The sequence below is a fragment of the Metopolophium dirhodum genome, chromosome 1 (genome assembly GCF_019925205.1).
Source record: "Metopolophium dirhodum isolate CAU chromosome 1, ASM1992520v1, whole genome shotgun sequence".
In the NCBI taxonomy this organism is placed as follows: domain Eukaryota; kingdom Metazoa; phylum Arthropoda; class Insecta; order Hemiptera; family Aphididae; genus Metopolophium; species Metopolophium dirhodum.
In genome coordinates this window covers 29,914,715-29,930,426 of record NC_083560.1, presented here as the reverse complement: position 1 = coordinate 29,930,426, position 15,712 = coordinate 29,914,715, and the positions used below count along the sequence as shown (strand labels likewise).

General features: G+C 43.3%; 1 protein-coding gene across 1 annotated transcript; it reads left to right on the top strand.

The window, feature by feature from the left end:
- Positions 1-4,201: 4,201 nt before the first annotated feature.
- On the top strand, positions 4,202-5,107 carry LOC132935917 (uncharacterized). Its single transcript, XM_061002562.1, has one exon. The coding sequence runs from the start codon at positions 4,202-4,204 to the stop codon at positions 5,105-5,107; it is 906 nt and encodes a 301-aa protein (XP_060858545.1).
- Positions 5,108-15,712: the final 10,605 nt, after the last annotated feature.

Sequence of the window (15,712 nt, the reverse complement as noted above, 5' to 3'; positions counted from 1 at the left end):
ATAATTTAAAATTACAACCGCAGAAATGCAATTTTCTAAGAAAAGAAGTAGTCTATCTCGGGCATGTAATTAACGAAACGGGGGTGTCCCCGGATCCAAAGAAAATTCAGTGCATAAAAGAATACCCACGACCTAAAACCGCGAAAGAGATAAAATCCTTTTTAGGACTATTAAACTATTATAGACGTTTCGTAGACAATTTTGCGAAAATTGCAAAACCATTGACCGCGTTACTTAAGAAAAATGTACTTTTTAACTGGACTGATAAATGTGAGCACGCATTTTGTGAACTTAAAAATATACTTATGAGCCCACCTTTATTAATTTATCCAGACTGGGAAAAAGGGAATTTTAACCTAACCACGGACGCAAGTCAATTCGCAATTGGGGCCGTCCTCTCGCAGGGCACAGTCCCTAATGACCAACCTATAGCATACGCTAGTCGTACTTTGAATAAGGCCGAAATTAATTACAGCGTAATTCAGAAAGAATTACTCGCAATAATATGGGCAGTAAAATATTTTAGACCATATCTCTACGGTCAAAAATTTAATATTATTACGGATCACCGACCTTTAACTTTTTTATTCGGCATTAAAGACGTTTCATCGCAACTCATGCGATGGCGACTACAATTATCGGAATACGACTACAATATAATATATAGGGCAGGTACTGAAAACGCGAATGCAGACTGTTTATCACGCATACATGTAGTGCAAACCAATGACATAATTAATTCCGAATATAATGATTTTCTAATTGCGGAAACAACACCTATAATTAATTCTAAAATAATTGATGTTAACGGTAGTATAAAAGATGCCGATGCGAACACTAATTTATTTTTACCAATTTCGAATGATATGGTAATCACCCATCCGGCAATTAGACAGATTGTAGAGAAATACAATCTCGACCTTCCAAAGTTCAACGAACACGAGAGCAGTTTATTGATTAATAATCTAGCGCGTACTATAATATTTTATAAATTAAAAGAAACGCATATTACTCCATTAACGGAACAACTAATTTTTAATACATTTACTGTAATGAAACAAATTTGTCTAACCAATAAAATTAATACTTGTTCAACGATCAGACTAGAAGGGGTAACAACCATGACCAGTTTTGAGCGAACCCGGTCTATGATTCGATTTATTTTTAAAGGGACCGATATAACTGTTAGCATTTATAAAGAACAAAAGTTTACGGAAAGTGAAAAGCAACAAATAAATTATTTTATTTTTAAACAATTTACGTATATGAATTTACTTTTAACAAAACATATGACAGGAATCGACATATTATCGTCGATCATTAAAAATGCTATGTTAAGGGGGTTTTTTTTTAGTATGATAAGAAACTTCTTTATGATTATTTTGCTTTGCATCAACAGAAACCCAGTGGGACAAGCTACCATTATTTACCGAGAGATAGAACCACCGGTGATTAAGGGACATGAGAGCGAAGAAGAGTTAAGAGCGGGTGGCACCCTAGCGTGGCGAGTTACAACCGAGTTTCACGAAAACAATCCCGAAATAGACGCACAAGCATGGCAGTACTACGGGATGAGGTGCATGTTAAAACTAAGAGGAATGGCTAGACGCAGACATAATGCCAGAATTAGAACGAATTAATTTTTTTTTGTTTATTGTATCCTATTAGTATACGGATAGTTATTCAAACATAAGACCGACTATGGATAACTTATATAAAAAAAAAAAAAAAAACATGTTTTATCCATATTTAATAGGAACATACGAACTACTAGGGCAATTTCAAGACATTAGGCTTTCTTTACCTATCGGGACAGATTTTCCCTACGCATTATCAATCGGAACTGTTAATGATATAGTAAGACTGTCAGATATTAAAATATACTACTCTAATAATAACATAGTGTTTATCATAACAATTCCATTAATATATCAAAACAATTTTATTTTATATAACTTAATACCTAAGCCTTATTGTCAAAATATTATAAATTGTATGTATATTGCACCTAGTCATAAGTTTTTAGCGATAAGTAAAAATAAGGAACATTATGTAGCATACGACGAATTTCACTATAGTCAATGTAAACATGCTAGGGGTTTCCTTCTTTGTCCAGAAATCCAATCGCTACATCCTAGAAATCTCCGACCGATTTGCGAGGTTCAACTTTTACAAGACCCAAGGGACATACCAGACACATTGCTATCCGACACTTAAGAATATGTATTGATTGGAACCTACGGCTCCAATTTTACAGGGGAGGCATGTAGTAAACCATGTTTACTCGTATAGTTGACGTTTCCTGGTATTAGGTATTTTTACATATTATTTTGTCCTTTGGCCTTTTTGATTAGGAAACGCGTATTCATGGATACTGGGAAAAACGGAATATAAAATATTACATTAATTATAAATGTTTTTGTAACTAGTGCTTATTCATGAATATTCGGCGTAAACAACTCCTATGCATGTATTTTAGTGAGCCTATCCGGTGGCTTTGTCGGGGTCACGCCACGGATAAGAGGTCATGTGTATATAAGGGTACTAAATTAGTACATAGATTTAGAATTACTTTTTACTAGCTTACTGCACGTAGTTCTCAGGTACCGAGCGTAAACTCTGCCTACAAATTTTAAGTGCAAATGTATTTTACTTTGTGACTATTTTATTTTACTTTATTTTATTAAACTTACTGTTTAACTTATAATACAATCGTGAATTTATTTACTATTTCCAAACATACCTTTGTGACTCTACCAACTTATCAACAACAGGACATCGAAGCACGTCATTAAATAATTAAAGTGTACAAGTGTAGCACGAGAGTACTACACGTACATCGTCCTGTTACCGCGTTCAGTTATACTCCGGACCAGCACGACTGCTGTACGGGTCTGTCGTCTCTGAAAGTTAGTACTAACTTATTGTCGATTATCGTTCGCCACTGTTACTGCCTGCTGCCTACGTTTACGGCCGTGTATTGATGCTCTAGTATTAAACGTCGCCTCACCATCGCTTCGGTAAATGTAAACGACATTAAATTGGATTGCGTGTTGTCATGTAGTGCCGCTGGTAGTAGGCATCGTACGTAGTTGTCGCTGTTGGTGTTACACAACGTCGGTCATTGAGTATGACAATTTTGTAGCTGCCGTCACCATTGCCGAGACTGTTGGTACCACTCTGTCGGATCGCTGTACGCTGATATCTCAACCTCCGCCGTCATAATATAATCAGTCGCACGGTCGTATCATTTGTTATTATTATTGTATTTTCTCTATCATTATTTAATCATATTATAACTATAAGATTTATCATCATTCTGTATACGCGCGTAGGAATTATATATATATATATATATATATTACTGCTGTTCCATATGTTTATTATTTTGTAATAAATGCCAAAATACGTGTGTATATAAATTTACAAGCTTTTCATTTCAATATTCTGTATCAGTTTTTATTAACCAACGCAAGTCGTCAGATTAACCGCCTCAAGGTAGGAGTTTTATGGCGCAACAATTGGTAGCAGAGCGTTGGTTTTTACCACAAAAATTAGTAGCGTTATGTTAATAAACTTGTTACTGTATTGTATTCAGTGTAATGCAGTATTATTTGATGTGTCTGTAGTATAAATAGTATAACTCTGTAATATAGCTATTCTGTCGTATAACTTGTTAAAAAATATTTTAGATTTTTTCTCATTCACATCTGAGGTGAATACACACGTTAGTTAAGTAATTGTATAGGTACTCCTTCAGCTTAGTATTTCGTTTCCTATACTTACCATAATGCCTGACCTTGAAGATAAAGAATCTAAATAACAGGAGCGAGATACAGAACCAATACTTGTTGAAGAATGTTATTGTTACATTAACAATAGTTAGGGTTTATCAGATACATGCTTCACTATAGAATGTTATATCTAACAAAATGTAAGGTTTAAATGGCTATAGGTGAGTTGCGGCCCGACATGTCATTTACGTGTTGAAGATCGGTGAATTGCGGCCCGGTCATATTTTATCAATAAGTTAATTGCGGCCCGGGAAATTTATTTATTTTCAATTTTGTGCCGGCAGTATCGGCAGTATCTTATCTAAAGTAGATACCATAACGTCAATAGTTCAAACGAAAAATATTACTGTGTACATATTAGTCTGTTCACCACTTGAGTGTGTTATACAGTTTATTATAAGTGCGTTATGGAGTTCGTAAATAGTGAAAAATCAAAACCAATTATTCTCTACGAAGGCTACAAATTTCGTTTCCACAAAACACTAAAACACGATGTACAGAGGTGGCCTTGCAGTGTCAAAAGTTGTAAGTGCTTTTTAAAATTATCTCCTTTAAATAAAATAGTTGACAGTAATACTAATCATAACCACAATAAAAACGACGAAAAAGTCCTGAATAGGCAAATATTAAGTAATTCTCTGAAAAGAAAAGCCATAGAAGACATTTCTTGCAAACCTTCAAAATTAATTCGTTCAGAATTGAAGAAAGACGATATATCGACTTTGACAACGAATGATTTATCATTAATTAGACACAATGTTCATCGTGCCCGTTCATTTGTACACCCCCCTCTGCCAAAATGCATTAAAGAATTACATGCTGCTTTAGAGTCTATGAATATCAAAACTAATATAGGTGAGCCATTTTTGTTTATCAACGACAAAGAAAATTGTATAATTGGTTTTTCTACTATACAAAACATAAAAGTGCTGTGCGATGTAAATAAATTTTACGTGGATGGAACTTTCAAAAGCTGCCCTAAACACTTTTATCAACTTTTTACCATCCATGGCCTAAAAAATGATGTATATTTACCTCTAGTGTTTTTTTTACTACCCGACAAGTGTAATACCACGTACAAGTGTGCATTTCAACATTTAATTTGCCATTCCATGTCCATTGGTCTAACGTGCTCTCCTACTGAAGTTGTTATAGATTTTGAACAAGCTATCCACAGTGCTGTAGCGGAAGTCTTCCCTAATGCTAAAATAAGTGGATGTCGATTTCACCTAGGGCAAAGTTGGTGGAGGAAAATTCAAAGTTTAGGACTCACGAAAATGTATAACACAAATACAGATGAAAGTTATTTTTAAAAATTTTTTTTTGGTTTGCCATTTTTGGACTCTGACAACGTCATTGATTGTTTCACGGATGACTTTTTAGCAATACTGCCCGCTAAAGATGATCGGGTTGTACAATTTACCGACTATGTTTTCGAAAACTATATATCCCCGGATGCTATGTTTCCCCCAAATATTTGGGCACAGTTCTCTGCTAGCTGTAACCGTACCACTAACGGCTGTGAAAGTTTTCATTCACACCTAAATTCATCGTTCTACTCTAGTCATCCTAACATCTATAATTTTATTGATGTGTTAGTAGAAATTCAATCAGAAACGTATATCAAATGTAGAAGCAATGGAATAAAAACGAAGAAAATATGTGAAAAAGAAGCATTTATAAGACAACAGATGACAAAGCTAGCACAAAAAGAAATAGAGCAGTTTGATTTCGTCAAATCATTAAGTTTTAAGTTTTTGCCCAACCAATAAATATTTTTTACATTTTTACATATTTTACATAAATATTAAAATTAATTTTACCATAAATTACCATACATTTTGCCATTTTTGCCATTTTTACAAAAAAAAACAAATTTAAATAAAATGTAAAATGTGGCCGCAACTCATACGTCTGTTTTATAAACACGGGCCGCAACTCGCACGTCTGTTTCATAAACACGGGCCGCAATTCGTACGTTATTTAGGGATCGGGCCGCAACTCACCAACACCGGTTTAAATATACAAAGGATTGGGTTTACATGTTCAGTCTCATCCCTTGATGATCAATGTTATTGTTAACAATAGTTAAGGTTTGTCGGGCCACACAAGACGTTTCATTCCTGAAGACTGTCATTGTTTAAGTATATTATTCTTAAATGTATTACAAATAAAAACGTGTGTGATAAGTCCTTGATACATAAATGTATAATCCAGTTATTACATAAAGATATATAGAATAATATTCATACAGCTTAAGAATCATACTCAAAGTAAACCGGATCTGTAGCTTAGTCGGTCAGAGCGCCGGAATGTAAGACGGGGGTCGAGAGTTCGAATCTCTCCAGATCCTTTTTTAATATTTATTGATAGAAAAAATATTACAATAATATGTACAATAATATGCACAATAATGACGAGGCAAGGACGGGGCGTCGGTGTATGAAGGATGGAGTGGGAAGGTTTTGGATGTGGTGGTGGTGGTGGGGGTGAATAAAATATATGTCGCGCACGTGCGTGAGTGGGCAGCGGCGATGATGATGTCGAGGCAAGGACGAGGGGATGACGAGTATGACGAGGACGAGGTGTTGAAAGCACCCTTCTTATACTACTTACGATACCAAGTCTATTAACGTTATCCCGAATAGTGAAGAGAAATTTATTTCAATTTTCAAAATATTTAAGTAGTACTTTCACTTTTCAGTTTATTGATACGATGAGGTTTATGGCGTCGAGCTTGGAAAGTCTTGCTGCAGATATTGTAACCCCAGGCATTCACAAATTCCGTGAGACAGCCAAACATTTTGTCACCGGAGATATGTCACTTGTTACTCGTAAGAGAGTATATCCTTACGAGTATACGGATATTTGTGTGAAATAAGATGAGTACTGATTACCGGGAAAAGAAGAATTTTATAGTACACTTAAGGAAAACGCCTTCACGAACTCCACCACCAGAGAGCTTTGTCAGCAATTAAACCACACGAAAATATATACAACGTTGATGTTTCACCTGATATGTTATCGCCGACCACGCCAAGATCAGTCTTACTAATGGTGAGAAATTAACTGTTTCTCGTTTCTGAATCACAGTCTACTTTTTCTCCGAGTATACTGCAACTACCACGTCTTCAGTCATCTTCGGATCATAATATTTTTAATGAGGGGGATATTTTAAACACGACGGAGTGTTCCAGAGACGAATAACCGGATGCAATGAAATGGGGTGAAGACGGCAAGGAGATGAATATACATATGGACACATGCAAAGAGTTAGGTAGCGATTATGGAGAAATTATCGAATTAATCCTAAAAAAATATTAAATATTATGTGAATATATATTAAAAATAAACTTTTTTTTTACATTTTCATATATTATTTTCATTATTTATTAATATTAATAAATATATCGTTAGCTTGTGCATCGCGCATGTAAACATAATGCGAATATTCAATGTAATTTGTGTAAACATAGTTTTACAACTGTTGAGAATGTCCAAGACCATTATCACCTTAGCTGTGGTAAAGATAAACAACACAAAAATTCTATTGAAAGTCAAAAGAAAGCTATGCATATCTCCAAAAAAGTTTAATGGAACATTAATAAACAAAAATGACAATCCTCCAAAGAAAACAGAAAATGTACTATAAACTACTTAGAAAATCTTAAGAAAACCTAAATGATTCTATAGCAGTATTAAATCACTCAAGTGATGATAGTTTTGAAACTTATTGTGAAAAACAGAATGATGAAATGATTAATGAGGAAAATACATTTTGACAAGAAATTAAGGCAATTGATATAGTTAAATAATAAATATTAAGAAGGGAAATATGTATTGGTAAAATTTGTTAGTAAGAAATCATGTAAATATTATGTAGCTTTAGTTTTGAATGATAAACTAAAAGTAAAGTTTTAAGGAAATGGTCATCAAAAAATATTGTGAAAGACCTAGGAACTATACATGTTAATACAATTGTACATGTCTATAAAACACTATAGGAACTGAATTTTCTATTCACTATTTATTTAAACTGACTAACCTATTATGTTCCAAATTGAAACAAAAGACTGTTATAATTCAATTAAGTACAAAAATTACAATTATGTTCACAATTAACACCAAATTTTAAATTTGATCATTCTCGTGATCATGAAATCAATATAAAAAGTGTAATTTTAAGTGGATTTGAATTAAGTTTATCAAGACTTAATAATATTTTCAAATTAGATTCTAGTGAAATTCTATCCATTTCAAATAACATAAATGAGGAACATAATATTTATTTTTATAGTTTTACATTCAAAATTGTCAAGGATGTTTTCAGGCTTCAAATCGGAATTAAGAAGCTAGGATGATTGTCTACAAAGGATAGTGTTCCCTTTGGAAAATATTGACAAAAAATGTGTTTTATTTAAAAATAAAAGTGAAACATTTACAGCCACATTTTTCCACAATTTATAATTATTTTATTTTTTAAGACAAATATTGCTTACTAATTATTATGAGAAGACAAAAACATAATATATGTTCTACACTTTTAATGAATTTTCAATAAGGAAATAAACCTTTTCGTATCAATGTACCTATGTAGAAGTGTAAATAAATGTAATATAAGTGTAGTATAAGTGAAGCAGAAATAGTTTTCCTTAATTCAATGTAAAAAGGATAAAAATTGATGCTAGTTTGTTTAGAATTGTAAACCACTGTGTGACGGGGAGTATAAGACCATTCCCCCGGGGGTTTTTACACCTTTAGCCATATTTCTCGAGGGCGGCTACTTCACAACTTTGTGACGCGGTCGCATCCCTCCGACAGGTTAAGTTCAGGACGCCCTGGCGCCAGGCTGACGTTCCCCCGCCGGCTACTCTTGTCCGAGGTAGATGGTTGGGTCTCGCTGATCCGCGTCGGCGAGCGCTGGATTCGACCCAGTCAAATTCCTCCCCTTCTACTAAGGCGCTACTCCCACAGTCTTCGCGAGGCCATCCACATAAGTCGCGAACGCGCGGCCGGCAAGCGCGAGCACGCGAGGTACCCGCGCGCGTCGGCCGGACGCACGCCACAAAGCTCACTGGGCACTGATACCGTTCGGGCGTTAGCTTAAGTCGGGTTCTCAGTAGGGCTCTCCCAGTGACCCGCGAAATGAGATTTGAGGATCCGTTATCCAGAGTACTCACAACGACTCTTTTCCCACTAGCATCGGCGTCGGGACAGTTGTTTACGCTGCCGCGACGCGACCTTTTATGAGTGGTGCGGTTTTCTTTTGCCGGGTGCCGTGTCCGTACCGAATGCTCGGGTTTGAGTGCTTGTCGGGTGGGTGTCCCCCAGCCGGACTTCCGCCTTGCACGTGTTCGTTCACGAGTTGGCCGGGCCCGTGAACTCTCGGCCGGAGTTGGGCGGGGAATGTGCCGGCATGTGACTGGAGGTCCGCGGACAGGAAAAATTCGAGGTGCCTGCCCGCGGTTGCTTTGGTCCAGCCCTTCCGTCACATCCCCTCGCTTAATTGCCTCCACCGGTGTGTCGCAACATTTTTCCACGCCGCTTTCCGTGCGGATTAGAGAGGTATCCCTCTTCCCTCTGGCCTCCGGCTACTGTAGTACCAGAGGCCCCGCGTCGGAATCTTACTTTAACGCCGAGTCGCGTCTAACGGGCACGCCCTTCCTCAGAGCGGCTCAGTGTTGCGTGTGCAAACTGTTTCACCACCTGGAACAAGACCTCGGATCTGGTCATGAACTCGGGCTCACACGGCCAGTCCGCACCAGCCGCTCGCACCGTGAGCTCGAGTTTGTTTCTTTCCTGGTCAGCAAGTGGGCATTCATACAGCAGATGCTCGGCGGTCTGGTTCGGTGACCCGCATCCGCAAACTGCATCGCCTCTCAGGTTGAACATGTGGAGTTTCGCGTTAAAGTCCCCGTGTCCCGTCGTCAGTTGCGACGTGTAATAGTCCATGACGCACCAAGTGCGCTCCAACCGATGACGGATGCTTGGGAACCAGGCGTAAGTCCACCTTCCCTTATCTACAGCGACCCATCTTTGCTGCCAGAGGTCGATGGTCTCGTTTGTATAATATGACAGATTGCGGCCAGCCTCTACGGCCGTCATCGCGCCTTTCCTTACAAGGATCTTGTCCTTCTCGACCCTGGCCATCTCTTTTAGCTTCAAGTCCAAGGGGGTGTCCCCGCTAGTACTTGCAGCGCCACCGTCGACGTCGTTTTATAAGCACCTGTTATCGCCCGCAACGGTAGTCTCTGCGCTGAGTTCGCTCTGCCCCGATGGTGCGCCTGAGACATGCAGTCCATGGCCCACACCGAGGCCGCGTAGCTCATTTGCGGTATGAATACTGATTTATAGATCTGGAGCGGCGCTCCAGATTTCAGTCCCCAGTTGGTCTTAGCAACTCCGTGCAGGCGACCGAACAGTGCCTTCGTGTTTTTCGCTTTTTCCGTCAGGTGGGCGCTGAATTTTCGGCCTTTGTCGAACGTTATGCCGAGGTACTTCGCCGTCTCGGTCGGCTTTATTCTATCGTTGCCGAGACGGAGGACCAGCGGCTTGGAGAGTGAGCCTTTTATCCACAGTGTTTGTGATTTGGCTGCCGAGAAGGTAAGTTTGCGCTGATTTGCCCACAGCGATGCTCTCTCGAGAAGGGTGTTTGTCCTTGCGGTTAGTTCGGCCCTGTTTTTGCCCGAGATTAGCAGTGCAAGATCATCTGCGTACGCGACTAGTTCAGTACCTATGGGCAGCACCTCTGACAGAAGTGGATTTACTGCGTATTTCCACAGGTCAGGGCCATACTCGCTGCCCTGCGGGCACCCCTTGGTGAGGGTTTTCCGTATGACTTGGTCGCCAATTTTCATTTCCGTTTGGCGACCATCGAGGTAACTCTTAGTGAGCTCTACGAGGCCGTCTCTGCAGACTGCGGCCTTCATGTCCATTACCAGTTGCGGCCACCATAGGCAGTCGAACGCGCCCGAGATGTCCAGGAAGATTGCGTGGACGTACTTTTCCGTTCTTGCCTTTGACCAGTCGAGTACGTGTTGGATAGCGTCGACGGTCGAGAGGTTCCTAGTGAATCCAAACTGTCTTTTCGACATGTGCGAATCTGTGTCGCGCCGGATTCTCTCCACTATGACGTGCTCTAGCGTTTTAGAGAGTACTAAGAGGAGGCTTATGGGACGGTAAGACTTGGCTTCAGAAGGGTCCTTGCCTGGTGCTTTTCTGATCACGACCAGCTTGGCCGTCTTCCATGTGCTCGGGAACCTCTTTGCTCGTAGGCAGTTATTAAATGCGTGTGTAATGTTCCCCGCGAGCACTGGCTAGGCCTGTCGTAAGATTTTAGCCGTTATACCGTCCATGCCTGGAGACTTTCTTGGTGCCATCCGCCATATGGCCCTTTTAACCTCCTCGACTTCGCAGGGTTTGATATGCCCGGGGTCCTCAGTCCATTTACTGAAGAAGCCGACCCTCACTCCCGTCTCCGTCCTGGCCGCTATTTGCTCAGGACTTTCGTTATCGTAGCTGTCTTCAGGGACCAGGGTTTCCATAAGTCTTTCCCCTGTTTCCCTTAGAGACGTGGTGAACGTGCCGTCGCTTTTGCGAACGGCTGTTGGAAGGTTCTCCGAGGGTCTAGCGCCACCAGTTTTCAGCCATTTGAAGACGGGGCCCCAGGGTTCTTTGTTCCCCGTTTCCGTTACGAACTCACGCCAGGCCCTTCGCCTGGCTTGGAAACAATGTTTCTTGTGGGCCGCCTTCAGCTTTTTAAACTTGGTGCGCGTAGCCCGACGCACCAATGCGTTGGTAGCGTTCCTGAGTCTCGCCTTCCAACGGCCGAGGGTGTCCAGTTCTCGGCCCAGTGTATCGTTCCACCACGGAGGGGGTCTGTGCCTACTTTCCTTCGGTTTTATCATGTGCTTTTCGCACGCTTCCCTCAGTACGTCCGAAAGCGCTATCGTACAACTTTCGACGTCCGGGCATTCGAGGTCCCTTATCCTCGTATCTCTCAGGTCTCCTAAGGTCTTACAGAATCTGGTCCAGTTCGTCTGGCTGTAGTTATAGCCTCGGGCGTTCTCTTCTGGACAGACGTGCGCGTTTTTCCATGTGATGATGTCGAAACGGATTAGGGCGTGGTCGCTCGACGTTAGGTCGTGAGTGGCGGACCAGTTGGTGTTATCGCGGCGGGAGTCCCCGGTGCCTCGAGCAGGACCCCGGCCCGCGCCCCGAGAACCAGCCCGCACTCCACCGCCCACTGAGTTCCGGGTAGCGCACGATATGCACATCGTTCAGGGTTCCGCGGGTGCGCCGTCACACCCGCCAGCCCGCTCCACCGTCCCAGCAGTTTCTTTAGCCGGTAAGGTTTCGCTGACGGTCAGGCCCGCCGGCGCCGCACCGCTTCCTCCGCTCGATGCTAAGATGCCTTCTGCCCGCCCGCCGCAAATGTGGATTACGGCGGGCTTCCTTACGGTCTCAGTCTTACGACGGCAAATAGTGGTTTGACAACGAACAAAGTTCGCGGATCCTCGGGGGACCAATTGCGTTCAACGCTAGCTCGGCAATCGACGCCAACCACGCGATATTTTCTCCTCGGGGTAACAGTCTTCCCGTTCTCGACCTACAGTCGTTCGGTGAGCTTGCGGATTCTATCGGATGGATGTAGCGGACCGCCTCCGAGTTCACTTAACGGTCGGCCGGTTGCCGGTGCTATTGTAATCGGAGTACGGCCAATTCCTCGGCCGCACCTCCGACTTAGCCCGCATCAGCCGCCTTATTTGCTACCTGTCGTACGCTGAGACAGCGTGGGGCCGTCTTCGTCGGGCGAGGTCCACCATTCCACGCCCGCCGTCGCCGGCTCCGCTAATGCGTTCGGCGGACGCCGTTCCCGAGACACTCGTCGCGGGCTTACCCCGCTCGTTTTGCTCGGGCCGGTCATCCATGAGTGGTCCAACCACGCCGCGTCGTGTCGACCCGCCGACCCGGTCTTTGAATACCTTGGTGGTCCGCTGTCGGGGCGAGGCGCAGTGGTGTCCGCTCCGCGTGGGAAGCCCTGCGGGCTGGTGTGCGCTCGGCTAGCTCGTTGTCCGAAGACCTCGTACGATTTCCACGTTCGCCGCCACCGATGAATCGGATAGAGAGCGGGCAAAGATAGTGTTAATGCTTAATCACGGCTCCCGAGACGACGCCCGAGGGCGATCGTAACGAGGGGCTCAGAGGTCTCTGGAACTATGCCATCAGCGCGCTGACATTACCGTATCCTTGTCCGCTCGTATCGACGCGACATGTTTCTAAGATCTTTACGAATGTACACGGTCTTAAAGGACTATGTGAGCTAGAGTTCCGAACAGCCCAGTGCGCTGCGTGCCACCCACGCTTCGGATTTTCACCGGATCTCCCCAGTCTGCCGCGATCGGAGTGAGTCCTACCGCGAGAGTCCTGGCAGTAGTGGTTTGACTACGAACATAGTTCGCGGGTCCTCGGGGGACCAATTGCGCTCAACGCTAGCTCGGGCAATCAACGCCAACCACGCGATATTTTCTCCTCGGGGTAACAGTCTTCCCGTGCTCCGCCTACAGTCGTTCGGCGAGCTTGCGGATTCTATCGGATAGATGTAGCGGACCTCCTCCGAGTTCGCTTTTCGGCGGCTGGTTGCCGGTGCTATTCTAATCGGAGTACGGCCAATTCCTCGGCTGCACCTCCAACTTAGCCCGCATCAGCCGCCTTATTTGCTACCTGTTGTACGCTGAGACAGCGTGGGACCGTCTTCGTCGGGCGAGGTCCACCACTCCACGCCCGCCGTCGCCGGCCCTGCTAGTGCGTTCGTCGGACATTGTGCCCGAGGCGCTCGTCGCGGGCTTACTCCGCTCGTTTACCCGGGCCGGTCGTCCGTGGGCGACCCGGCCTCGCCGAGTCCCGTTGACCCGCCGCCTAGGTCTTTGAATACCAGAGAGGTCGGCTGTCGGGGCTAGGCGCGGTGTCGTCCGCTCAGCGTGGGTCGCACCGCTCGCAGCGTGCTTCCCACGCGCCGGATTTTCGCCGGGACTCCCCAGTCTGCCGCGATCGGAGCGAGTCCTACCGCGATAGGTCTGGGGCGTACAAGTATTTGCTACAATGGCCGTTTATCCCCTGGGTCCCGCGAGGGGGCCCCGAGGACTTGGCCGATGCTCGCCCGGGCTCGACTTGGTCGAACCCCGACGAGTCTGGGTCGACGGTACCGGCCGACATCCCCCCGGTGGCGTGCCTCACTAGGAGAGCGCCACCGAGGACCAGCCGTCCGGCCCCGTCAGCCCGTTCGCGCCGACCCGTCTCCCCGCCGGCCGGCCCGTCGGTCGGGCCCGGTGGTTCGCTCCGCCGCCGTGTACGGTCGGAGATGTCCTTCGCGGGCACCACTCCGCAGGACTTGGCTAACACACCTTTCCCGCTACGCACCAAGTCCGTGCGTAGCGGGAAGGTGGTTGATTTTTCAAGAATAAGAGCCCGCCTCGTCGCCCCAGAGGGCAACGAGACGGGCTGCTCGAACCCCGAGACCCGCCCGGCGACCGGCCCGGCCGCGGGCAAGGACCGCCGCAAGCGGTCTTTGACTGAACCCGATCCCTCGACCCGCGGGGCCGATCCAACGTGCGGACCGTTCCCGTGGGGTTCGCGGTCTCGAGTCACGTGTCACCGGCTGGTCCACTTGACCAGCCGTGAATGGGACTTGGCTCGGTGTTAGCAAGCTTATAAATAAGCCAGTATCCATCTACCGGCAACGTGGACGCCCCGGCCTTCGGCAAGCGCCGCGGTCTGTCATCCCCGCGACGCCCAGCGAAACGCACAACCTCTTGGTTGAGGTTTCGTTAGATAGTTTGTTTAGAATGTGGAAAAAACCACTTTATTACAGCATGTAATACAATTTTTCATATCGGTACTTGTATTCCTAAAAAAGGGAGTTATTGTTTATATCGTTTATTTTTTTTTCATAATATTATATTACAACAAATATCTTATCACAAGATAAGAAATATTCAAGTGAAAAGAGAAGCTATTCTAAGTTTAAATCATATTTTTTTCAAATCAAACATATTATTAATCAATTAAGAAATATTTTCACAAATTTCTCACGAAACCCTCGACACAGACTCACGGAGTCTTTGGGTTACGTAGGGCAGTTGGTAAACACTGATCTATTTGATCGATCTAAAAATAGTTTTCTCGAGAAAAAACGAAAATACAACATATATCTGAACGCGTGTATATCCCTTGATTACTTTTATTGGTTTTCGAGTGGGAGAGGTATTAGAGTACATAATTTTTTTCTACAGAAATTTCAATTTGATAGTATAAAGTATAAAAATACTCACCATAGTGTTAAATTAACCGTATAATTTTATCAACAATTGTAAATAGATAGTCATACAGAAATAATTTGATTTTGTTTTATTTTTTTTTTTTTTTGATAAAAAAATATTAGTATTTTTCTTAATTCCAAAAGGAGGAATGGACGTTATGTTGACTAAAGTTGCTATTGCCTACATTGCTATTGCTATCTCTCCCGACTTCGGCCGTAACGGGTGTGCGCCCGGTGCTCGTGGTCCATTGACGACGCGCGGCCGGTGTACTGCGTGGGGAAAACCACCTTACGCCGTCCGTGAACCTCCGCGGCTCTCGACTAGCGCACAGCGCTAATGTGAGGTCCGCGGTTGTAGCCGCAAGGCACCAAACCCGGGAGTCTTCGTGCCTACATTAATTAAATTTAAAAATAATAATTTTCTTAGCTCATAAAATACATTTGAAAATAGTCTACAGTTCTGTTAAAATATGTGTGATGCTAATATAATATAATCACAATTTACAAGCACTTAATAGTGCTGTTTAAATAAGTTAATACAAATTAATTGTATATACAGTTTTAGTGTCTATTTAATTTTAAATTATATAATTTAATATCA